Below are 24,813 nucleotides of genomic sequence, written 5' to 3' on the forward strand. Positions count from 1 at the left end.
GGTAAGTTCTGTGCTTGTCTTTATATCTCATCTCATCCAGTTCTTCCCCACCTACCTTGTTCCAGCCACATTGGCCTTTATTCTGTTGCTTGAACTTCCCAGCCTCACTCCCTTTAGGCTTTTGCAGGGAGCTGCCCTTACCTCAGTTTTCCCCCAGTTAGATGTTGCTCATCACTCCAGATCTCAGCACAGATATCACCTGCTCGAAGAGGCCTTCTCTGACTCCAGAGTAGAGTACTTCTCTCTTCGTTCTGTTACTATCCCTGTTTTTTTTTTAATTTAAGTTTAGCTTTAAAAAATAAGTGAGAAATCATGCTCAAAAATTAAGAAAATGCAACAAAATATACAGTGAATAATTTCTCCATCCCTGTCAGCTGTCTGTCAAAGTGATACTTATTTATATTAGTGTTGCCCTCAACCTTCCAGAGGCTTTTATAACAATGTAAGCAAAGGGCAATATATATGAAACAGTAAGTGTTCTTAAGCCCATTTGTTTTGAGACTGGGCTGAGTGGCCTTATAAGAGAGAGGATTACCGAAGAGCTAAGAGTTGGCCTTGGGGCCCTTAAGCCAGTCTTAATGCCTGTGCAGCTGGTGTCTCCTCACCTTCTCTGAGGCTGCAGTGAATAAACCACTTCACACTCGTATCTGTCCATCCGCAAATTGACCTGCAATCTATACTCACCCTTCATTTTCCCTTCTAGTTGGTTTTTTCCTTGTTTAGTCTCTGCAATTAAGGTGATCCATGTTCCGGACTAGTTCTACTACCACCTGTGCCCATGACCTCATCCTCTCTGTGTGCTCAATAACTTATTTTCTTTCTTTTCTGGCCTTTTTTTTTTTTTTTTTTTTTTTTTTTTTTACCATTAACTGTCTGCTGTCTCTTTGGCTTTAGCACAGCTCTGCATATCTAATCAGTGCTCGGAAATACGAGTTAACTATGGCAGTCATGAAGAGTTCGGATTGTTGAGTTATAAAGACCTGGGAATGAATTCTAGCTGTGTGACTTGGGTTAGTTAGTATCTCTAAGCCACAAAATGGGACAAATATTGTAACCATGTCAAGGGTTGCTTTGAAGATGTGACCAAGGAGTGGATGATATTTTCCTAGGGCTGTTGTAACAAGTCGCCGCAGACTTGGTGGCTTAAAACAGACCTTGTTTCCTTTAACAGTTCTAGAGGTCACAAGTCAGAAGTCAGTGGCCCTGGGCTCAAACCAGGGCGTCAGCAGGGCCATACTCGCTCAGGAGGCTCTGGGGGAGGGCTCACTCCCTGCTTCCTTTAAGTTCTGGTGCTGCCAACATTCCTTGGCTACATCACTTTCATCTCTTCCGGGCACCTCTGTGCTTACGTTGCCTGGAATCTCCTTGCACCTCTGTTGATGAGGCCACTTGAGATGCAGGTGGGGCCTGCCCAGGTAATCTCATTTTTAAGTCCTTAACCATAATCATCTCTGCAAAGACCCCCTTTCCATCCGAGGTAGCATTTACAGCTTCCAGGTATTAGTATCTGATTTCTTTGGGGCCGTTATTCGGCCTGATACATGGATATAAAGGATATGGCAGATGGGGATTTAAGCTTTCTAGATGGGGTCAAGAAAGATTTCAGATTCTCAGAAGGATTTAATTATACAGCTATGGGAGCCAGGGAATATGAGAACAGTGGATTAAAAAAAAAAGATAAGGGAAATTAGGGATTAAATCATGTCATTTTATTTAATACAGTAGATGAATGGGATAGATATAGAGAAGAGATTTTCATGATCAGATTTTAGTTATATTTTTGTTCACATGTGTGTAGAAGGATTTATCTGTGTTTTCAGTGTTAAAATTATAGGGTAAGCAGTGGTGGAAAGGAGGTGGTAGAGATGGGAACATACTGCATATTCTTACTGAAAATTCGATAATTACCTTTCTTTTTATATTGCAAGAAGTTCACATGTAAACTTTATGAAATGATTAGTGAATGAGAGAAGATCACAGAATGCATATAAAATTTTTCCTGGATATTAGATAAGAATGACTTTCATTTAGAGTAAGAAAGAAAGTAAAAGTACCTTTAAGAAATTTTTTGAATTAGAATAACATCAAAAGCCATACAGTGACATTTGTAAAAAAATTTTTTTCCCATCTCCTTAACAGGTTCTTTGGCATGGACACAGGTTCATCAGGAGGATTAGAATTGACTGATCAGACTCCTGTTTTGCTGGGGAGGACGGCCATGGCAGCTAGCCTCACGGACGTAGGAAATTCATTTAGTGGGCCACCTAACCCTTTAGTGAATAGATCTAGTAAATTTCAGAACTCATCAGTGGAAGATGATGATGATGTTGTGTTTATCGAACCTGTACAACCTCCTCCGCCTTCTGCACCAGTGGTAGCCGATCAAAGAACCATAACATTTACGTCATCGAAAAATGAAGAGCTACAAGGAAATGATTCCAAAATTCTTCCTTCCTCAAAAGAATTGGCTTCTCAGAAGGGAAGTGTAAGTGAGACAATTGTCATCGATGATGAAGAGGACATGGAAACAAATCAAGGGCAAGAGAAAAATTCCTCCAATTTTATTGAACGGAGACCACCCGAGTCTAAAAACAGAACCAATGATGTGGATTTCTCTACTTCCAGTTTTTCAAGAAGTAAGGTAAATGCAGGAATGGGTAATAGTGGTATCACCACAGAACCAGACTCTGAAATTCAGATTGCTAATGTTACGACCTTAGAAACAGGTGTCAGCTCTGTGAGTGATGGCCAATTAGAAAATACTGACGGGCGAGATATGAACCTAATGATCACACACGTAACATCACTGCAGAATACCAGCTTGGGAGATGTCTCTAACGGACTGCAGTCGAGTAACTTTGGTGTTAATATGCAAACATACACCCCGTCTTTAACTTCACAGACCAAGACTGCAGTAGGACCTTTTAATCCTGGTAGAATGAATGTGGCAGGAGACGTATTTCAGAACGGAGAGTCTGCAGCTCATCACAATCCTGGTAAGCCTGGAGGGGGCTTCTGCCCCGTGGAAGGGATTTTGCACTGGTGGATTCTTTTTTTTATTATAGTAATTGGTGCTACTTTGGTTAGTTTATTCATGTAAGATATATTAATTCTATTGACTTTTAAGTTTGAAATTTTAACTAATAAGAGATGTAAAACCGTGTATATAGTATTTCTCTGTAGATAATTAGAAAATCAGATAAATTAATGTCTAAAGGAAGTAAAACAAAATACTCTTTATATTCAGCACCACTAAAGTCTAATAATTTGGCATCTTATTTGTCACATACTGACTTTATGCTAGTGTATTTTTTTTTAATTCATTTATTTTTGGCTGCATTGTGTCTTCGCTGCTGCGCACGGGCCTTCTCCAGTTGCAGCGAGTGGGGGGCACTCTTTGGTGTGGTGTGTGGGCCTCTCATTGTGGTGGCTTCTCTTATTGTGGAGCATGGGCTCTAGGCACAAGGGCTTCAGTAGTTGTGGCGTGCAGGAGCAGTAGTTGTGGTGCACGGGCTTAGTTGCTCTGCAGCATGTGGGATCCTCCTGGACCAGGGCTCGAACCCGCGTCCCCTGCGTTGGCAGGCGGACTCTCAACCACTGTGCCACCAGGGAAGCCCTATGCTAGTGTATTTTTTTTTTTTGTGTATTTTTAATAGTATTGTTTTTATGTGTAAAAAGAGAACAAAAAGATAAATAGCACATATAAGGAGCAATATGTTGTATAATTGCATTTAGATTTGTTTTTACTTTCCCTGTGTTTAATTTTGACTGCCTATCTGATTATAATTTTTACTTATTAGCACTTTATTTTTTCTTACATTTAAAGATTGGTAAATTTCTTGACTACTTGAAAACATTTTCTGCAGGCATCTTTGCTCTGTGGAAGCTGTGCGAAGAGCTGTGTGGCTTTTCCTGACTGTGTCCGTGTCTGCCCCAGGCCTCTGTATGGCCTGCCTGTCTCTCACGTACCTTCTCTCCGTCCTTCTCAGGCTTCGTCGTTTTAGGCTCATTAGCAGCTTTACACCCTAGGATTGTGGAGAATAATAAGGAATGACTGAAACCTAGGCCATGTAGAATGTTCTGTGAAATGCTAGTTTTTCCTTTCATACTTATTATTCTTCTGGTTATGAGAGTAATGTGTAATTATTGAAGAATGTTTGGAAAATCCATAATTAAAAAATGATGAAGAAAGGTTACCACTGTTGTTAATGCTTTGAGTGGTTGTCTTTCAGTGTTTTTCCTTTGTATTTCTTAACTTGGTTGAAGTGCAGTTCTTCATAATTTTGCTTCCTGTTTTCCCGCATTTAATATTACTCTGTATTTTCTCATACCATTAAAATTATTTATACACAGAAGTTTTAATGACTGCACCATGGATTTCGTTATACCATTCCCATATTTGGTTTTTACATTGTTTCCCTTTTTTGCTCTTGTCAGTCTATGATGAACTTTTTTTTTTTTTTCAAATTTCTGATTATTTCTTAGAGTATATTCTAGAAGTGAAGTTACTGGGCCAAAGACTATCACTACTCCCATCCCTCCAAAGAGTTTTGGTTGTAAAAATTTTCTGCTTTGTAGTGATTTTGAAAGAAATATGTTTCTTATTACTCAGTTTTGAAAATTCCTAATGTCTTCCAAGATCCTTTCCCCCTGTATGTATTTATATATATCTGTTGGTAGGTCATTGTATGCATATATGTGTATGTGACGTCGTATGAACGTTTTTAAGTTGTGGAAATACATTGTCATACGGCCTTCTGAAAAGTTTTTACCAATTTATACTGCTATCAGCTGTGTATTAGAGGGTCTTTCCTTCTAGCTCACATAAAAGTTTAAGACATGATAATAGTCAAATTAGTTTCAAAATAGCTATTTTGTCTTTCTTATAAGTATATTAAAAACATAAGTGTATGAAAAAGAACATAACGTTCAGTCTTACTGTTGAGAATATGGTACATTTAATTCCAACCTGAAATTGCAATAGAGGTATAGCTTTGCAAACTTTCCCTTTCTCCTGCTCCTTTAAATACCTAACAATAATCTTGAACTTTTGACTATATCAAGAGTATATGCTTGATTTTGTTAATTCTCTATTTAGTTCACTTCCAGTTTTCACTATTTAAATAACTCGTAAGAATATTCTTATCCATGTATGTCGGGATACGTAGTACCTGAGGACTATTGCTGGGTCAAAGCACATTTATTATAAGAATTGTGTTCCTGTTCACACAAACTCTTAACACAGGGAATGTAAAGTATGCATCAGGAAACAAGACAGATACACCTCTTGCTCCTGAGTTTATGGATTAGCTCCTGTGTGTTTGTGCTGTCTTTGTTTGTCATAGAGAATTATAACATCTTGGCTGTTTATACTGGCTCTCAGACTAATGGTGACTTGGGCAAATTAACCTCTATCCCTTAGTGTCCATTGTATAAAATAGAGAATGATTAGGTCTCTTCCATTCCTAAAAATATTTTGATATTGGAGGAGGTGAAAATTTGAAAGTAGGGGAATGTAAGAACTGAAGCATAGATAAAAGGAGCCATTGCATTATTTATACAGGGCCTAGCACGAAATTGAGAGTAATTGCCACTTTTCAAAATCAAGTTGATAGATAGATGCCTTTAGGGTTAACTAGGTTCCTTTTCAAAAAAAAAATTATTTATTCTGGCTCTGCCGGGTGTTAGTTGCGGCACGTGGTATATTTAGTTGCGGCATGCGGACTCTTAGCTGTGGCATGCATGTGGGATCTAGTTCCCCGACCAGGGATCAAACCCAGGCTTCCTGCATTGGGATCAGGGAGTCTTACCCACTGGACCACCAGGGAAGTCCCTAACTAGGTTCCTTTAAGTATATATTCAAATGACAAGCCTGCAGGGTTGAAAGTTCTAAGGAGCCACTATTTATGTTGCAAAAGCTATTACTTCTAACATGTATTCAAATATTTTTATTAAAAAATTGTTTATTTATTTATTTTTGGCTGCATTGGGTCTTCGTTGCTGTGCAGGGGCTTTTCTCTAGTTGCAGCGAGCAGGGGCTACTCTTCCTTGCGGTGAGTGGACTTCTCATTGCGGTGGCTTCTCGTTGCAGAGCACAGGCTCTAGGCACATGGGCTTCAGTAGTTATGGCATGTGGGCTCAGTAGTTGTGGCTCGCAGGCTCTAGAGTGCAGGCTCAGTAGTTGTGGTGCACGGGCTTAGTTGCTCCGCAGTATGTGGGATCTTCCTGGACCAGGGATCGAACCCATGTCCCGTGCATTGGCAGGTGGATTTTTAACCACTGCGCCACCAGGGACGTCCTCAAATATAATTTTTGATTGAAGGCCCTTCATAATATGGAATTGGCAGTTTGTTTCAGTGATTTGCTTTCTTCGTGTTCCTTAGTATTTTTACCTCTTTATTAAAACAGGTCAGTTACCCTGATGATAGCAGGATAACAGGATTCCAGAAGGCACTCTGTTTACTCTGTGTATAGAACATATATTTATTTGGAGGGGTTGTGGAGTAAAGTAGAATTTGAATAGCAGTATATGTAGCCCCTTGAAACCATTAGGTTGATGGACTGGGTCAGAACCAGGAAATTGCCCTCTTCAAGGTTTTGGTAGTAAAGAAATTTCCTCATACTCTGGATATATTTATACATTGTTTCTCATATGAAAGGGCATCTTTTTTGTATGGAAATACAAATTTCAGAAGACACTAGAAAGGAAAAGTATTACAAGAGACCAAAGTAGTAGAAATTATAATAGAAGTGGTAGCATGAAAAGTTTCAAAATGAAAAAACATTATGGTGTATTGGTATTGTAGTGTGAGTCTGTGTAACAGTAAGTAGTATGGTGAGCTGGAGACATCCTGCTAAGTCCCAAAGAAGCTTACCAAGAAGAGGAGGGAGAACTCAGCACCCTGGTGGTCGGTTCCCCAGGCCTTAATGCTGTGCTGCTGAAGCTGTGCTGCTGGCAGCGGTAGAGCAACGGGATGTCTCATCGGTCACTAGACGTTGGCTTAACATCACCGCTTCTGTGTAACGCTCTAATTTCTTTGATATTACGTGGTATACTTAGAAGCCATGAAATGAAACATGTAAGTGGAAAAGCTGTTCTTAGAAAGTTTTTTTTTTAAATTTTTTGGCTGCACCACGTGGCATGTGGGGATCTTAGTTTTCCGACCAGGGATCGAACCTGAACCTCTTGCATTGGAAGCGTGGAGTCTTAACCGCTGGACCACTAGGGACGTCCCTAGAAAGATGTTTTGAATATAGTCATTTGTAAACTTTATCTGAGCTATATTGTATTTTTTTTTTTTTTCTTTTTGCGGTACGCGGGCCCCTCACTGTTGTGGCCTCTCCCGTTGCGGAGCAGAGGCTCCGGATGCGCAGGCCCAGCGGCCATGGCTCACGGGCCCAGCCGCTCTGCTGCATGTGGGATCTTCCCGGACCGGGGCACGAACCCGCGTCCCCTGCATCGGCAGGCGGACTCTCAACCACTGTGCCACCAGGGAAGCCCAATCCGAACTATATTGTATTTGTCAAAGGTTCTGGTTGGTTAAGATTTTATTATATATTTATGTTGATGTATGTGTTCCTCGCTTAAAGTAATATTTTGTAAATTCTTCCTGTTTAGTAACTAATGGCTAATGTTTTTTAGTGCTGCATATGTGCCAGTCATTGTGGTTTATAAACCATGTATTATCTCATTTAAAGTTACCATTTCCAGTTTAGAGAAGAGTTAGGCACAGGGTTAGTAACTTCCCAGTCTCGTAGGTAATGGAGCCTGAATGTCAGCCATCAATTCTGACTCCAAAGTTTGTGCCCTTGACCGCTCTGCTGTACTGCGCCTTATCGATGTCTGAAACTTGGACAGAATGGGAAGTTAAAACTGTGTCTCTGATATAAATTTCAGTGTATGTGTTTTTTTTTGGTTTGTTTTTTTAGATTCTTGGATCTCCCAGTCAGCATCATTTCCCCGAAATCAGAAACAGCCAGGGGTGGATTCTTTATCACCAGTGGCCTCTCTTCCTAAACAGATTTTCCAGCCTTCTGCCCAACAGCAACCCACTAAACCAGTTAAAGTCACTTGTGCAAACTGCAAAAAGCCTTTACAGAAGGGACAGACAGCTTATCAGCGAAAAGGATCAGCTCACCTCTTCTGTTCTACCACCTGCCTCTCTTCCTTCTCTCACAAGCCTGCTCCAAAGAAACTTTGTGTTATGTGTAAAAAGTAAGGTTTACCTTCCAGCATATTTCCTTATGGTTGAATATTGGTGGTATAAAATGTGAGAAAAATTATTTTAGAGGTGAATTACTATGTTTTAAAAATTCGTAAGCTTGTTTGAATATTAAAGTCAAACTCAAATTTGTAATGGCTTTGGAGTGTTCTCTATCAAGCTGAGGTGGCTTAGGATTAAAAGCCTTCCTATTTGGATAGGCTTTGGGGTTGCTTTAGATACTAGGCCCTTATAATTAATTTTATCTGTAATCTCCATTGGACTTGAATTCGTAAAAATACATACATGCTTATTTACATTATTAATTATAAGAATTTAGTTCTAGCCAGACAAAATTGTTAAGCAATTTATGTATAACTAGTTTTGTATTAAAATAGGTCAAAATTTGGACTACCTTCATGTTAAGATTATTAAAAATTGGCAAATCTTTGGATATTATATGCATTTATTTACGTTTGTCTTGAACGTTGTCATTTTAATACCTCTTCAAGACTCGGGTACCTTTTTTTTGACAGCCTTGGAGTGACAGGATCCTCTTCTGCCATTTTTTAGGTGTGGTCTCACTAGTTAAAAATGAGCTGAATATGGTATGTTGTGTGCAAGTATTAAACAGATAGATTTTCTGTACCATCTCTTGAAGCAGCCCAAGTTTGTAAAGATATTTTTAGATATTAGAACTGGAAAAGGCTGAGTGCTCTGTATACGTTTAGTAAATTCAAATATTGGAACAATTGTTATACAGTTTTTTGGTTGCTTTACAGTAGTAGACTTGCATACAGCAATATAAGACCTGGAACTTCAGAATTAAAGGAAAACTTCAAAGGTCATCAATATTGTCATTTCCTAACATTTCTAATTGTAGTTGAAAGCTGTATAGAATGGTAGGTGGGGTTCTTTTGGGTTATGGGATGTATTTAAGTTCACTTATCCTCTCCATATTCCTGTGACCTAGGTACCTCATGCTTTCTACGTACCCACGAGAGGGAAATTGAATAGGTATTGTAAATTTATACCTCAGTAAATTAGGCCTTGACGTTAAACTCCATGTAAATAAGAAGTTTTTTTTGTTTGTTTTTTTTTTTAAGTGGTTCTAATATCTGAAAGCCTTGTTAAGGAGCTTGAAGATAAATTGAGTAGTGGCTAGGGTTTAATAGTATTGCTTCTCAATCTTCTGTGTTCATATTTTATTGCCAAGAGTTTTTAAATAGTAAAAGTGAGTTAATGAATCTAAAAATGGGTTTCAGTCTATGGAAATTAAAAATGGCAGTTATTACTCTTTGATTTATTTTAAAGTAGAGTTTGACTTTGCTGCTCCTCGTATTTTTCAGAGATATAACTACAATGAAAGGAACCATTGTTGCCCAAGTGGATTCGAGCGAATCCTTCCAGGAATTCTGTAGTACATCTTGTCTGTCTCTTTATGAAGACAAACAGAATCCTACTAAAGGAGCGCTGAATAAGTCAAGATGTACAATTTGTGGTAAACTAACAGAGGTTTGTATTTTTGTGCTTTATCATTTAGTTCTAATTAATGGGAATATTTTTGACTTTTAACTGTTTTGACATAATCTTTCATCAGTATGTATTTCCTTAAAAGTGAGGGTATATAAAACCTATCTTATAAATATCCCATTATGTAATCCCGTTCTCCCATGGGGAGAATGATTTACAAAAAAATTGAAATATAACATCAATTGACTTATTTCCTGAGGTTGGAGCACTCACAGAAAACCCATAGTGTTTAAATAGACTGACTGCACATGAGAGCCAGCAAACGATCTTGCTTAAGAAGCGGAACGAGTGGAGGGGATGTTTTTGAGGACTTCGTTAAAAGTGTATTACGGTTTTTGCATTTGATGAAATAAAAAGAAATCTGTGCATACATGCTTCATTTGAATTATTTATAATGTTAGTCCTCTCCTCCCTGTTGTACAGCAGTGTACTTATATTTAAATAATTTCCTTTTAGATTTATCTAAAGATTTCCAATCTGTTTGGAAGTTTTATACTAACACTGCCCAAACTGGGTTGTTTCCTGTCACTTTTAGATACGTCTAGAGAAGTTTGTACGATGACCCTGGTGGTCCTCTCTGCCTTGCACCGTATATATGTGTGTATAAACAAGTTTAAAGAAGAATGAAATGTACTTTGTCTTGCCTTTTCCGTAAACAAGCTTTACACAGAAAAACAGGCATTTTCTTTCTATTGGAGCACCTTGTTAGTTAGCTACGTGTCATATATTAATTTGTTTTTTAAAATTTTGCTTGTTTTTCTTTTAGATTCGCCATGAAGTTAGCTTTAAAAATATGACTCATAAGCTGTGCAGTGACCACTGCTTTAATAGATACAGAATGGCCAATGGTCTAATAATGAATTGCTGTGAGCAGTGTGGGGAGTACTTGCCCAGCAAAGGCGCTGGGAACAATGTCTTGGTAATTGATGGTCAGCAGAAGAGATTTTGCTGCCAGAGTTGTGTCAGTGAATACAAGCAGGTAATTCATGATCTGATCAGAATCAACCGTTGTTTTGAATGTGCTTTTAAATTGCTATAATAGTTTCACTCTAACAGCATTAATTAACCAGATTTATCTTGAAGTCTCATTTAATTCCATTATTGTCTTAACATCGTAGAGATAACCAATCTCAAGTGAATACTGAAATACATGTAGGTTATTGGAAATAAGTTTGTGATTTTACATAGAAAGGTAAATGCTTACCAAAGTGATTCCTTTTTTGGGTGGTGGAGAGGGGTCGTAAATATGGTTTTTCAAATTGTTGATGCTTAGCGTAGGAGTGATTATTTTATTTCCATTTGATTGTTAATTTAAAATTTAAGGTCTTCGACTTAGCTTAGTTTATTTTTTAATATATACCTGTGTTTTCAAAAGTCAGAGAGGTCTAGCTCCCATTTCTTTCTTCTCTTGGTTCCTACTTATCCTTTATACATATCAGTTTTTAATTCTTACTATTTTGTTTTCTTTCTGAAGAATTAAGGAAATAATGTATTCTTAGTTTCTCTTTTATCAGTACAGAAGGCAGCATACTGTATGTACTGTACTGTACCCTCCATTTGTATCTTGGAATCATTCCCTGTCAGTATATTCCTTATTCTTCCTTATTCCTTTTATGGCTGAGTTAAATTTTCAGGAATTCTGTGAGCCAGTTGTTAAAACACCCATTATTAAAAAGTTAAGTTATAGAAACTTACAGGTAAATTATCTTTGTATTAGTCTGCTAGGGCTGCTGTAACAAAATACTGAAGGGCTCAGACAACCAAGAATTTATTTTCTCACAGTTCTGGAGGCTTAAAATCTTAAGATCAAGGTGCCTTTCTGGGGTGGTTTCTGGTGAGGCCACTCCTCCAGGCTTGTAGCTAACCTCCTTCTTGCTGTGTCTTCACGTGGTCTTTCCTTTGTGCTCAGAAGGAGAGAGTGTCCTGGTCTGTCTTCTTGGACCTAACCTGTAGGGCTTCATTCAACCCTAACTGCCCCCCTTAAAGGCCCTATCCCAAATACAGTCTTGTTGCGGTTAGGGCTTCAAGATACTCATTTGAGGTGGGGGGAGACACAATATTGAAGACAAAGAAAATAAATACTTAAAATGTACCACTTCCTAATTATCTTATTACATTTCAGTATTACCTGTGCTCTTGAGGTTATTTACATTATTTGTGAGATGGAAATATTATACATAATGGTGTGCTTCTGTGTATCTCTTCCCAATTTCATGTTTAGTTTTATGTTGGTGGCCTGAAATTAGCCACGGTGGGGAGAGTCTCATGGTAGATGCTCCAATAAATATGGTGCTTACTTTCACCTCCCGAGAGCTAGTGGTTAACCATATACAAGACAGTACGGGGCTGACTGTTGTTTATTTGATCACTTTGCTGTTGGTGGTGTTTGGGTTATTTCGTGTTTTGCTGCTGCAGATGACAGATGATGAGTAACCTGTGCAGGAACAACCCCGAGGTCTTGCGGGTTCAGTTCCAGACCAGTGCAGTGGAGCGAATGTCGTAGTAGAGCGAGTCATGGGAATTTTTTGGTTTCTCAGTGCACATAAGTTATGTTTACTATTAACTGTGCAATAGCACTGTCTAAAAAAATGTACACACCTTAATTAAAAAAATATTAACCATCATCTGAGCCTCAGTGAATCATAGTAGTAGCATTCCAAGATCACTGATTATACCAAGAGGTCACCGTAACAAATAGAGTAATAATGAAAAAGTTTGAAATGTCGCAACAATTACCAAAATGTGATACAGAGGCACGAGGTGAGCAGATGCTGTTGGGAAAATGGCGCTGATGAAGTTGCTCGACGCAGGGTTGCCACAGACCTCCAATCTGTAAAAAAGGCACTACGACAAGGTCTGCCTGTATATCCTTGACTCTGTGGAGATGTTGTTTCAGGGTGGATTCTTGGAAGCAGGATTGCTCAGCCAGAGGTATGTGCACATGTTAGTTTGTTAGATACTGTTAAATTGCCTCTGTTAGAGGTGGACCAGTTTGCATGCCTTTCAGCAGTGTATGTGGAAGTGGCCGTTTCCCCATAGCCTCTCCAGCAGGGACTTTTAGCACTTTATTCTGTTTGATGAAAACAGTATGTTTAGTAAAATTTGTATTTCTCTTATTAAGAATGCTGATGAGCAGCTTTTCATATTTCAGAGCTCATTGTCTTTCCTTTTCTGTGAACTGTTTGTTTACCTCTTATACCCATTTTTCTGTTTGGGCTTTGGTTTGTCTTAGTCTTTCCCCCATTAAGTCAAACTTTTAATGAGCAAAATGCATCTGTAATTTGTTCATGAAACAATTATTTAGCAACTATTATGTTGCAGGTACTGTGCTAATTGCTTGAAATAGTCTGAAAGGAAGTACAGTAGATAGTTCCTGCTTTCGTGGGATTTGCATTGTGCTGATATAGTTCAGATTTGTTAACATAAGGAAGGTTTTGCGGTGATTGAAAGGATCAGACTAATTATAATCTCCAGAACTCAGTGTGGTGTTTGATGTTGGTGATGTCATTGCATTAGTTATCTTCTGATACCTAGGTTTGGTAAGAGCTAGCTGCCCTGGGTTAAAGTCGTGGCCCAGCACTCATCCTCTGTGTCCTGGGCATTTGCTTAAATCCACCCCCCCGCCCCACCCCTGCACCCTTCCTTTTTTCATCACGTGTCTTGCCTGATGGTATTTCCTGCAGGTTTTAAAAATATTTATTTATTTTTGGCTGTGTTTGGTCCTTGTTGCTGCTTGCGGGCTTTCTCTAGTTGTGGCGAACCAGAGCTTCTCTTGTTGTGGAGCACAGGCTCTAGGCACGTGGGCTTCAGTAGTTGTGGCTCATAGGCTTAGTTGCTCCGCGGCATGTGGGATCTTCCCGGACCAGGGCTCAAACCCGTGTACCCTGCATTGGCAGGCAGATTCTTAACCACTGCGCCTCCAGGGAAAACCCCTACATTTATTTATTTATTTATTGCGGTACGCGGGCCTCTCACGGTTGTGGCCTCTCCCGCTGCCGAGCACAGGCTCCGGACGCACAGGCTCAGCAGCCATGGCTCACGGGCCCAGCCGCTCCGCGGCATGTGGGATCTTCCCGGACCGGGGCACGAACCCACGTCCCCTGCATCGGCAGGCGGACTCTCAACCGCTGCGCCACCAGGGAAGCCCCCCCCCTACAATTTTTAATGAGTGGAAATAGTAAGTACCTTTTCCTTTTTCCAGTGGTAGTGCCTTTGGTGTTTCCTCATTAAATTAGATGCCAACTTCAGAGTTGGTAAATATATTTTATCACATTAAAGAAGAATCCATGGATTTCTTTCATTAAATGTTTTATCAGAAATGAGAATCGAGTTTTGAAGGTCTTTTCAGTGTCTATGGCAGTGATTGTATGATTCCCCCCCCACACCTTTCTTTATTTATTTTTTTGGCGGCGTCAGGTCTTAGTTGTGGCATGTAGGATCTTCGTTGAGGCATGCGGGATATTTCGTTGCAGCGTGCGGGCTTCTTTCTAGTTGTGCCGTGCAGGTTCCAGAGCGTGTGGGCTCTGTAGTTTGCAGCACATGGGCTCTCGTTTGCAGCACATGGGCTCTCTCGTTGAGGAATGCGAGCTCAGTAGTTGTGACATGGGGGCTTAGTTGCCCCGCGGCATGTGGGATCTTAGTTCCCCCACCTGGGGTAGAATTCGCGTCCCCTGCATTGGAAGGTGCAGATTCTTTACCACTAGACCACCAGGGATGTCCCTCCCCATCCCTTTAAATCTATTAATATGTGAATTATTTTAATGGATTTCCTAATTCATCTAAACATTCTTGCATTATTAGAATAAACCATACCAGATCATTATTGTATTTTAAATTTTATTTCTAATTGTTAATATTTAGTACTTTTCCATTGGTATTCATAAGTGAGATTAGTCTTGAATTTCCTTTTTTTGGTGCAGTCTTTAAGATATCAGTGTTATATTTGCTTTATAAAAATGCTCAGAGGAAAGTTCATACCCTTATATACTTAAATGAGTAAAAATGAACATAAATGAATTAACTATTAAACTCAAAGTTGTAAAAAGAAAATAAATTAAAGCAAAAGACAAGAAAAAAGATAAAAGTAGAAATTAATGAATTAGGATATAAAAATAGTACTAAAATAATTCAAAATGCTGCTTCTATAGGAAATCAAGTCTTTGAAAAACTAGACAAACGATTGTCAATCAGGAACAGAGGTTTAAAAATGCACAGATTCACAAAGATAAGAAATGACAAGTTGGACTTACCCATCAAAACAGAGAAAATTGAAGAAAATCAACAAGGGACTACTTTGTCCAACCCTATATAGAAATATTGAAAACCTAGATCAAGTGAGTAATTTTCTATCAAAATATAATTTCCCTAAATTGACTCCAGAACAGATAGAATAAGGCAGAGAAATTTCCATAGAAGAAATAGAGATAGTTATCAAAGAACTACCCCACAAAATGAAATAGGCTCAGATGGTTTTACAGGGATATTCCATCAGATTTGAACTAGGTAACCTTAGTGTTATTTCAACCATTCCAAAGCATTAAAAAGGGTGAAAACTACTCATGTTAAAAAAAAAATTGTGAAGTGTATATAATATAATATTCCTAACTTTAACCATTTTTAACTATACAATTGAGTGGAATTAATTACAGTCATAATTTGTGCAGTCATTACCTCTATTTCCAGAACTTTTTCGTGACCCAAACAGAAACTCTGTGACAGTGAAGCCAATAACGCCTCATCTTCCCCTTCACCCCTGACCCTGGTAATCTCTCATCTACTTTCTGTTGATGAATTTGCTGATTCTAGGTATTTCATATAAGTGGAGTCATACAATATCTGTCCTTTTTGTCTGGTTTATTTGCTTAACATAATGTTTTGAGTTTCAGCCATGTTGTAGCATTGTTTTTTATGGCTGAATAATATTCATTGTATGCATATACATTTTGCTTATTTATTTATTTGATGATGGACATTTGGGTTGTTTCCATCTTTTGACTATTGTGAATCATACTGCAATGAACATTAGCATATAAGTATCAGTTTGAGGTCTGTTTTAAAGTTCTTGTGGGTGTATACCTAGGAGTGGAATTGTTGGGTCATAGGGTAATTCTATGTTTAGCTTTTTGAAGAATGGTTAAACTGTTTTCCACAACAACTGTATCAGTTTAAATTCCTACCAGCAATACATGAGGGTTCCATTTGCTGTCCATCTTTGCCAACACTTGTTACTTTACATTAAAATTTTTTTTTTATCATAGACATCACAGTAGGAGTGGAGTGGTATATCTTTGTGGTTTTGACTTGCATTTCCCTAATGACTAATGATGTTGAGTATGTTTTCATGTGCTTTTTGGCCATTTGTATGACTTCCTATAGAAGTCATATATAGTTTTTTTAAATGTTTGTTTATTTATTTGGCTGTGTCAGGTCTTTAGTTGTGGCATGTGGGCTCTTAGTTGCGGCATGCGACATCTAGTTCCCTGACCAGGGATCAAACCCAGGCCCCCTGCATTGGGAGCACAGAGTCTTAACCGCTGGACCACCAGGGGAGTCCCTCATTTTACTTTCTTGATAATGTCATTTGCAGAAAACTTTTTAATTTTAATGAAGGCCAGTTTGCCTCCTTTTCTTTTGTTGATTGTGTTTTTGGCACCATATCTAAGAATTACCAAATCAAAGGTCAAGGTCGTTTATCCCTATGCTTTCTTCTAAGAGTTTTATGGTTTTAACACATATTTAGGTCTTTGGTCCATTTTGAATTAATTTTGTTGATGATGTGAGGCAGGCATCCAACTTCGTTCTCTTGTGTGTGGAAATCCAGTTGTCCCAGCACCATCTGTTATTGGACTTGTGTGGGTTTTTTGGTTGTTGTTTTTAATTTTTTTACTTTTTCATTTATTTATTTAGTTTTTTGGCTGTGTCATGTGGCATGTGGGATCTTAGTTCTCCGACCAGGAATCGAACCTGCGCCCTCTGCAGTAGAGGCTTGGAGTCTTAACCACTGGGCCACCAGGGAAGTCCCTGTTAATTGGTCTTGTGATATTTGTCAAATATTAATTGGCCATAGATGAGTAGGTTTATTTCTGATAACCATCTTTGTAGGAAGTTTTGAAATCAGGAAATGAGTCCTCCAACTTTGTTCTTCTGTTTGGATACTCTAACCCCATTCTAGTTTTGTATGACTTTTCCATTTCTGCAGAAAAGGCTTTTATAATTTTGATAGTGATTGCATTGATTCTGTAGATCGCTTTGGGTAGTACTGACATTTCTGCAATGTCAAAGCTTCCTATGTATGAACATGGGATGTTTTCTCATTTACTTAGGTCTTTATTAGCTCTAGTAGCTTTATTGTTGACCCCTTGGGGTTTTCCTTTTTTTCCTTTTTTTATAAATGTTTTTATTTTTGGCTGCGTTGGGTTTTCGTTGCTGCGTGCGGGCTTTCTTTAGTTGTGGCGAGCGGGGGCTACTCTTCATTGTGGTGTGCAGGCTTCTCATTGCACTGGCTTCTCTTGTTGCAGAGCTCAGGCTCTAGGTGCGTAGGCTTCAGTAGTTATGGCACGTGGGCTCAGTAGTTGTGGCTCTCAGGCTCTAGACGCAGGCTCAGTAGTTGTGGCACACAGGCTGAGTTGCACCTTGGCATGTGGGATCTTCCCGGACCAGGGCTCTACCCCGTGTCCCACTGCATTGGCAGGCGGATTCTTAACCACTGTGCCACCAGGGAAGTCCCTGGGTTTTCTTTATATAGAGTCAGTTCATCTCCAGTAGTGATAGTTTTACTTCTTCCTTTCCAATTTAGATGCCTTTTATTTCTTTTTCTAACTTGTTCTGGCTAGAACTTTCACTATCATGTTGAATAGAAGTGGCAAAAGTAGGCATCCTTTTCTTGTTCCTGACCTTAGAGGGAAAGATTTGTGTCTTTTCTCCTTTGAGTATGCTGTTAGCTATGGGTTGTTCATATATGGCATTTGTTACGTTGAGATGGTTTTCTATTCCTAGTTTGTTGATTGTCTTTTATCATAAAAGGGTGTTGAAGTTTGTTAAACTTTTTCTTCATCATTTGAGATTATCATGTGGTTTTTACCTTCATTCTATTCATGTGGTAATTACATTGATTATTTTACATTTGCATTACTGGGATAAACCCCACTCGGTTATGGTGTGTAATATTTTTAATATGCTGCTGAATTTGCCTTACTGATATTTTCCTTTAGATTTTTGTATGTATATTTGTAAGAGATATTTGTCTGTAATGTCTGTCTGTCTTTGGATTCAGAGCAATGGTGGCCTAATGGAATAGGAGTGGGAGGTGTCCACCGTGTTCTGACCTGGGGAGAGTTTGAGAAGAATCTGTGTTAGCTCCTCTTTGAATGTTTGGCGGAATGTCTCAGTGAAGTCATTTGATCCTGGCTTTACTTTGCTGCAACGCTTTTGATGACTGATTCAGTCTCTTTACTTCTTACAGGTCTGTTGATATTTTCTGTTTCTTCCTGAGTCAGTTTTGGTGTTTTGCATTTTTTTTTTTAAAAAAGTGCAAACCACTCCAGGTATTTATTTATTCATTTAATTTCTTTTTTTACCTTTGGCTGCGTTGGGTCCCCGTTGCGGCGCGCGGGCTTCTCACTGCAGTGGCCTCTCCCATTGCGGAGCACGGGCTCCAGGTGCATGGGCTTCAGTAGCTGTGGCGCAGGGGCCCAGCCGCTCTGTGGCATGTGGGATCCTCCCAGACCAGGGCTTGAACCTGAGCCACCTGCATTTGGCAGGCGGACCCCCAACCACTGCGCCACCAGGGAAGCCCCTGGTTTGCATTTTTTAAGGGATTTCTGTTTCATCTAGGTTATCCAGTTGTTGGTGTATAATTATTCATAGCATTTTCTTACAGTCCTTTCTTAGGGAATATTTGTAGTATTGTCCCTACTTTCGTTTCTCTGTTTTGTTCTTTGCGTCTTTTTTCTTAGTATAACTAAAGTTTGTTGACTTTTTTGATCTCTTCATTGGCCAGCTTTTTGTTTCAGTGATTATATTTTCATACTCGTTATTTCTCTGCACTCTATTATTTCCTTTCTTCTGCTGGCTTGGGTTTAGCTTTCTCTCTTTTTCTGTTTCTTTAAGGTGTAAGTTATGTTATCGATCTTCTTTTCAAAAATAGGTATTTGCAATTATAATTTTTCCTCTGAGCACTGTTTGCACTGCATCCTGTCACTTTTGGTATATTTTGGTTTTGCCTTGACTCATCTGTTAAGTATTGAAAAATTTCCCTTGTGATTTCTTCTTTGACCCATTGGTTAAGAGTGTGTCGTTTTTATATCCCTGTATTTGTAAATTTTCTAGTTTTGTTTTTGTTATTCATTTTTTATTTCATTCTGTTATGATTGGAAAAGATACTCTGCGATTTCAATCTTTATACATTTATTGGGACTTTTCCTGGAGAATGTTTCATGTGCACTTGGGGAGAACATAGCAGCTTGTAGTGTTATTCAGATCCTGTACATAAGTGCCAAAATCCCGTGTGGCTGGTCTGTCCATTATTGAAATGGGTGTATGTATTGAGTTCTACAGCTGTTACTGTAGAATTGCCTGTTTTTCCCTTCACTTCTGTCAATGTTTACTTAATATATTTTGGGTCTCTGATATTTGGTGAAAAAGTTTATAGTTGTTATATCTTCTTGATGAATTTACCCTTTTTCCAGTATGGTTTTGTTTTGTTTCTTGTATTAGTTTTTTGACTTAAAGTTTATTTTGTTTGATGTTAAAATTTTTTTAGAAATTTGTGGTGTATTGTGGGGATTCTTGTGGTTTATCCATTCTAGGGTTCTTTCAGCTTCTTCTCCCTGAAATTAGTCTTTTGCCTAATTTGCAGTGTTTTCAGACTTTTGAGCACTCGTTCAGCCCTGCCCTCTTTTCCTCTCACTCCGGGACTCTAATAATTAGTTATTATATTACTGTAGTTACAGTCCTGCAGGTCCCTGAGGCTCTATTCTTCTTTATTTTTACCTCCAAGGCTGTGTTATTTCTGATATTCAGACTGGATAGTTTCTCTTTTCCCCTTCCGTGGTCTTGTCCTCTGTCTTTTCCATTCTGCTCTTGGTCCCATCCATTGGGATTTTTGGTGGTTGTTATTTATTTTACTAATACTTAATTTTGTTTAGAACAGTTTCAGTATTACAGAAACATTGATCAGATAATACAGAGTTCTCATGGGCTAGCCCCTCCCCGCACCGTTTCCCTCTGTATTGACACCTTAAATTGGTATGATAATTTGTTACAATTAGTGAGCTCATATTGAAATATTATTAGTATGTAAAGTCCATAGTTTACGAAAAAATTAAGAAAATCTGAATAATGTTCATTTCCTGTTCCAGGATCCCATCCAGGATGCCACATCACATTCAGCAGTTGTGTCACCTTAGGCTCCTCTTGGCTGTGACATTTTCTCAGACTTTGACGAGCTTGACAGTTTTTAGGAGTCAAGTGTATTGCAAGAGGCCCCTCTGCTTTCATCTGTAGGCAGACCGGGCTCTGGGTTTAGGAGGGAGATGACAGAGGTGTTGGCCTTTTGCACTTTTGCAGTTTTCATCACATAACAAGGGTACATGTCTCAACATGACTTATGACTGTTGGTGTTGATGTAGATCACCTCGCTCAAGTGGTGTCAGGATTCTCCACCGGAAAGCCCCCGCCCCCCCCCCCCCCCCCCCCCCCCGTTCCTTGTTTAATGTTTGGAAGAAAGTCACTCTCCTTTAAGGTGGAGTATATAGTTACTTGGAATTTTTCTGCATAGGACTTTTGCCCCTGTTTTCAGTCATGCAGTTTCCATTTGGACCTTCTATTTCTTTGATGAGAATTTCTATTTTTTAATTGTTGTGTTTTTTTTCCTTGTTGAATCATTTTTATCATGGCTGCTTTAAAACCTTTGGCTCATAATCCTAGGTATCTGTGCTTTCAGTGTGAGCATCTTTTGACTGTCTCCTTCTGTGGCTCTGGCTCCCTCCCCTCTGGGCTCCAGGAGGGCCTGCTACTGCGCTCCCTGCAGCCCCACTGGCACCAGGATGATTCTCCTCCAGAGGATACAGAAAGTATTCTTCATAATATCAGTAAATAAAGCTTATTTCAAAGTAGTGTTTCATCTTTTTTTTAGTGGTCATAGTTTTTATATTTCTCATACTATATGTTCATAATTTTAAGTAAATAAGAGGGAATATGTGTGTATGTTGTTACTGATAAAGGGACATAATCAGACATGTTTGGAGAGCACTGCAGTGATGCTCTAGTGAATGTCTTCTTTTTCTAAAGCCTGGGAACTAAAACTGTACAGTGATTTTTTTTGGTCCCTGCTCTCGCATTCTTCCACCCCCAACCTTTTGTCTCTAACATCTAAGTTGTCCACTCTTATTGTTTATCCCTTTCCCTGTAGCCCAGTTAGTGTCTGGAGTATACAGATACAGGTGATTAATCATCTAGATCCCGGCAGTGGGGACTTGTCTTTCAGTATTTTCCATTTTCTTAAAAAAAAATTTTATTTAAAAATTTTTAAAATTTTTATTGAAATATAGTTGATTTACAGTGTTGTGTTAGTTTCACGTGTACAGCAAAGTAACTTGGTTATACGTACACATAAATCTATATATTCTTATATTCTCTTCCACTGTAGATTATTACAAGCTGTTGAGTGTAGTTCCCTGTGCTGTACAGTGGGTCTTTGTTGGTTATCTACTTTACATATAGTGTTGTGTGCACATTTTATTTTTTTTATTTTTTTGCGGTACATGGGCCTCTCGCTGTTGTGGCCTCTCCTGCTGCGGAGCACAGGCTCCAGACGCGCAGGCTCAGCGGCCGTGGCTCACGGGCCCAGCCGCTCTGCGGCATGTGGGATCTTCCCGGACCGGGGCACGAACTCGTGTCTCCTGCATCAGCAGGCGGGCTCTCAACCACTGCGCCACCAGGGAAGCCCGGTGTGTGCATATTTTAATCTCAAGCTTCTAATTTATCCCTGCCCGCCTCCACCCGTTTTCCCCTTTGGTAACCATGAGTTTGTTCTATGTCTGTGAGTCTATTTCTGTTTTGTAAATAAGTTCATTTGTATCATTTTTTTTTTTTAGATTCCACATATAAGGGATATCATATGATATTTGTCTTTCTGTCTGACTTCACTTAGTATGATAATCTCTATCTAGGTCCATCCGTGTTGCTGCAAATGGCATTATTCCATTCTTTTTATGGCTGAGTAATATTCCATTGTATATATACCACATCTTCTTTATCCATTCCTCTGTCAGTGGACATTCAGGTTACTTCCATGTCTTGGCTATTGTAAATAGTGCATCAGTGAACATTGTATCTTTTCAAATTATGGTTTCCTCCAGATAGATGCCCAGGAGTGGGATTGCTGGGTCGTATGGTAGTTCTATTTTTAGTTTTCTAAGGAACCTCCACGCTGTTCTCCATAATGGCCGCACCAAATACATTCCCACCCACAGTGCAGAAAGGTTCCCTTTTCTCCACACCCTCTCTAGCATTTACTGTTTGTAGGTTTCTTGGTGATGGCCATGCTGACTGGCCAGAGGTGACACCTCATTGTAGTTTAGATTTGCATTTCTCTAATGATTAGTGATGTTGAGCATCTTTTCATGTGCCTCTTAGCCATCTATATGTCTTCTTTCAACAAATATCTATTTAGATCTTCTGCCCATTTTTGACTTTTTTTTTCATATTGATCTGCATGAGCTGTTTGTATATTTTGGAGATTAATCCTTTGTCAGTTGCATCATTTCCAAATATTTTCTCCCATTCTGTAGGTTGTCTTTTTGTGTTGTTTATGGTTTCCATTGCTGTGCAAAAGCTTTTAAGTTTAATTCAATCCCATTTGTTTATTTTATTTTATTATTTTTTGTGCGGTACACGGGCCTCTCACTGTTGTGGCCTCTCTCATTGTGGATCACAGGCTCTGGACGCGCAGGCTCAGCGGCCATGGCTCACAAGCCCAGCCGCTCCGCGGCATGTGGGATCCTCCCGGACTGGGGCACGAACCTGTGTCCCCTGCATCGGCAGGTGGACTCTCAACCACTGCGCCTCCAGGGAAGCTCCTATTTTTGTTTTTATTTCCATTACTCTAGGAGACTATTTTCCATTTTCTTGCATAGTATTTTGACTTTTAAGGAAAACAGGATGCTTTCTGCAAAGAGTAAGGATATAAATTTCTATGTGCTGGAAGCTGTTATATGTGCTTTAAAAAGAGTTTCCAAAACAACCCATTTGCAGATGATGAAAACTGTAACTGTGTAATTTCCAAATCAGTTTTCTTCTGTTTTTGTTTGTTTGTTTGCTTGCTTTGGCTGCACTGCAAGGCTTGTGGGATCTTAGTTCCCTGATCAGGGATTGAATCCAGGGCCACGTCAGTGAAAGCTCCGAGTGCTAACCACTGGACTGCCAGGGAACTGCCGAGATACTGTTTTATGTATTATTAATAGATTTTACTGAATACATTTAGAATACCTTGTCATCTAAGAGAAATATGTGATTTTTTTTTGCAAGGTCTACTTAGAGGTGAGTCAAATCTAAGGGTCTGTTTTTAATTCTTTATTTATCTAGTTACTATTATTTTTCTATAGGATAATTATAAAGTTATGATATATAATATTCTGTAAGCTGGTCAGTGGCACTGTAGGACAAATAGGCATTTTTAAAAGTTGGAGCGAGGTTGTAAGTCACAAAACAGGTAATTAAGACTCAACTTTTACAGATTGCTTGTTGACCTTTCGATCTAGCAGCCTTTCTTTATATCTTTTTATAAAGCCTTTTAAAATCTTTTTTTAGGTAGGTAGCCATCCAAGCTTTCTGAAGGAGGTTCGTGATCACATGCAGGACTCTTTCTTAATGCAGCCTGAGGTAAGCAGGAGTGGGGCTGGGGTTAAGGCCTCGACATGACATGCTCTGCTACTGCCTTTATTGTGTGTCTGAAAAATTGTGTACATTTTGAAGTGTATTAACATTTATGAACTTTAAATATGTCAGATGATGATTATTTTCTTACTTTATCTCAAGACCGACGAACTTTCTCATTTCACTAAATTTTACATGTGTTTTCTTGTGTGCACTCATTTGCTTTTAGGTATTTATGTTATTAAAAATTATTTTAAGGGACTTCCCAGGTGGCGCAGTGGTTGGGAGTCTGCCTGCCGATGCAAGGGACACGGGTTCGCGCCCCGGTCTGGGAGGATCCCAGATGCCGCAGAGTGGCTGGGCCCGTGAGTCATGGCTGCTGAGCCTACCGCAAAAAAAAAAAATTATTTTAAGATATAGATTTTTTTTTTTTTTTTGCGGTGCGCAGGCCTCTCACCGTTGTGGCCTCTCCCGTTGCAGAGCACAGGCTCCGGATGCGCAGGCTCAGCGGCTATAGCTCACGGGCCCAGCTGCTCCGCAGCATGTGGGATCTTCGCGGACTGGGGCGCGAACCCGTGTACCCTGCATTGGCAGGCGGACTCCCAACAACTGCGCCACCAGGGAAGCCCTAAGATATAGATTTTTAATGCACAGTCCTTGACCTCAGTGGGCATTTAAAAAAAAAAAATTTATTTATTTATTTACTTCTAGCTGTGTTGGGGCTTTGTTGCTATGCACGGGCTTTCTCTAGTTTTGGCGAAGGGGGGCTACTCTTTGTTGTGGTGCACGGGCTTCTCATTGTGGTGGCTTCTGTTCGTTGCAGAGTGTGGGCTCTAGGGTGTGCGGGTTTCAGTAGTTGTGGCACGCGGGCTCAGTAGTTATGGCTCGTGGGCTCTAGAGCACAGGCTCAGTAGTTGTGGCGCACAGGCTTAGTTGCTCTGCAGCATGTGGAATCTTCCCGGACCAGGGCTCGAACCCCGTGTACCCTGCATTGGCAGGTGATTCTTAACCACTGTTCCACTAGGGAAGCCCCCAGTGGGCATTTAAATATAGGATATAAGAGTCCTTCTCTTGTGCCTACCTGAAAGAGGGGGGGAAAGATCCTTTCTTTCAAAAAATGTTTCCAAATCTATGTTCCCATTAAGCCATATGAATAAATTAGGACTTGAATAATAAATGTATACAATTAAGAATAATTATAATT

The 24,813-nt window shown here is 39.4% G+C and overlaps 1 protein-coding gene across 22 annotated transcripts in view; it reads left to right on the top strand.

The window, feature by feature from the left end:
• The window catches only part of ZMYM2 (zinc finger MYM-type containing 2), an 88,467-nt gene that overhangs the window by 22,901 nt on the left and 40,753 nt on the right, over window positions 1-24,813 (top strand). For 12 of the 22 annotated variants that reach the window (XR_009536681.1, XR_009536682.1, XR_009536683.1 and 9 more), the window contains 6 exons: window positions 2,140-2,641; window positions 2,903-2,996; window positions 7,930-8,215; window positions 9,551-9,716; window positions 10,501-10,713; window positions 23,544-23,615. Coding sequence is in view for 14 of the 22 variants with exons in the window: in XM_060128843.1 (XP_059984826.1) it covers window positions 2,150-2,641; window positions 2,903-2,996; window positions 7,930-8,215; window positions 9,551-9,716; window positions 10,501-10,713; window positions 23,544-23,615 (1,323 nt within the window). In the remaining 8 variants the exon portion in view is untranslated. Of the gene's footprint in view, window positions 1-2,139; window positions 2,997-7,929; window positions 8,216-9,550; window positions 9,717-9,933; window positions 10,103-10,500; window positions 10,714-14,881; window positions 14,994-23,543; window positions 23,616-24,813 lie in introns of those variants that run through there. The other 10 variants (XR_009536687.1, XM_060128851.1, XM_060128852.1 and 7 more) reach the window with 7 other exon arrangements.

This window comes from Lagenorhynchus albirostris, chromosome 18, assembly GCF_949774975.1.
Source record: "Lagenorhynchus albirostris chromosome 18, mLagAlb1.1, whole genome shotgun sequence".
Lineage (NCBI taxonomy): Eukaryota > Metazoa > Chordata > Mammalia > Artiodactyla > Delphinidae > Lagenorhynchus > Lagenorhynchus albirostris.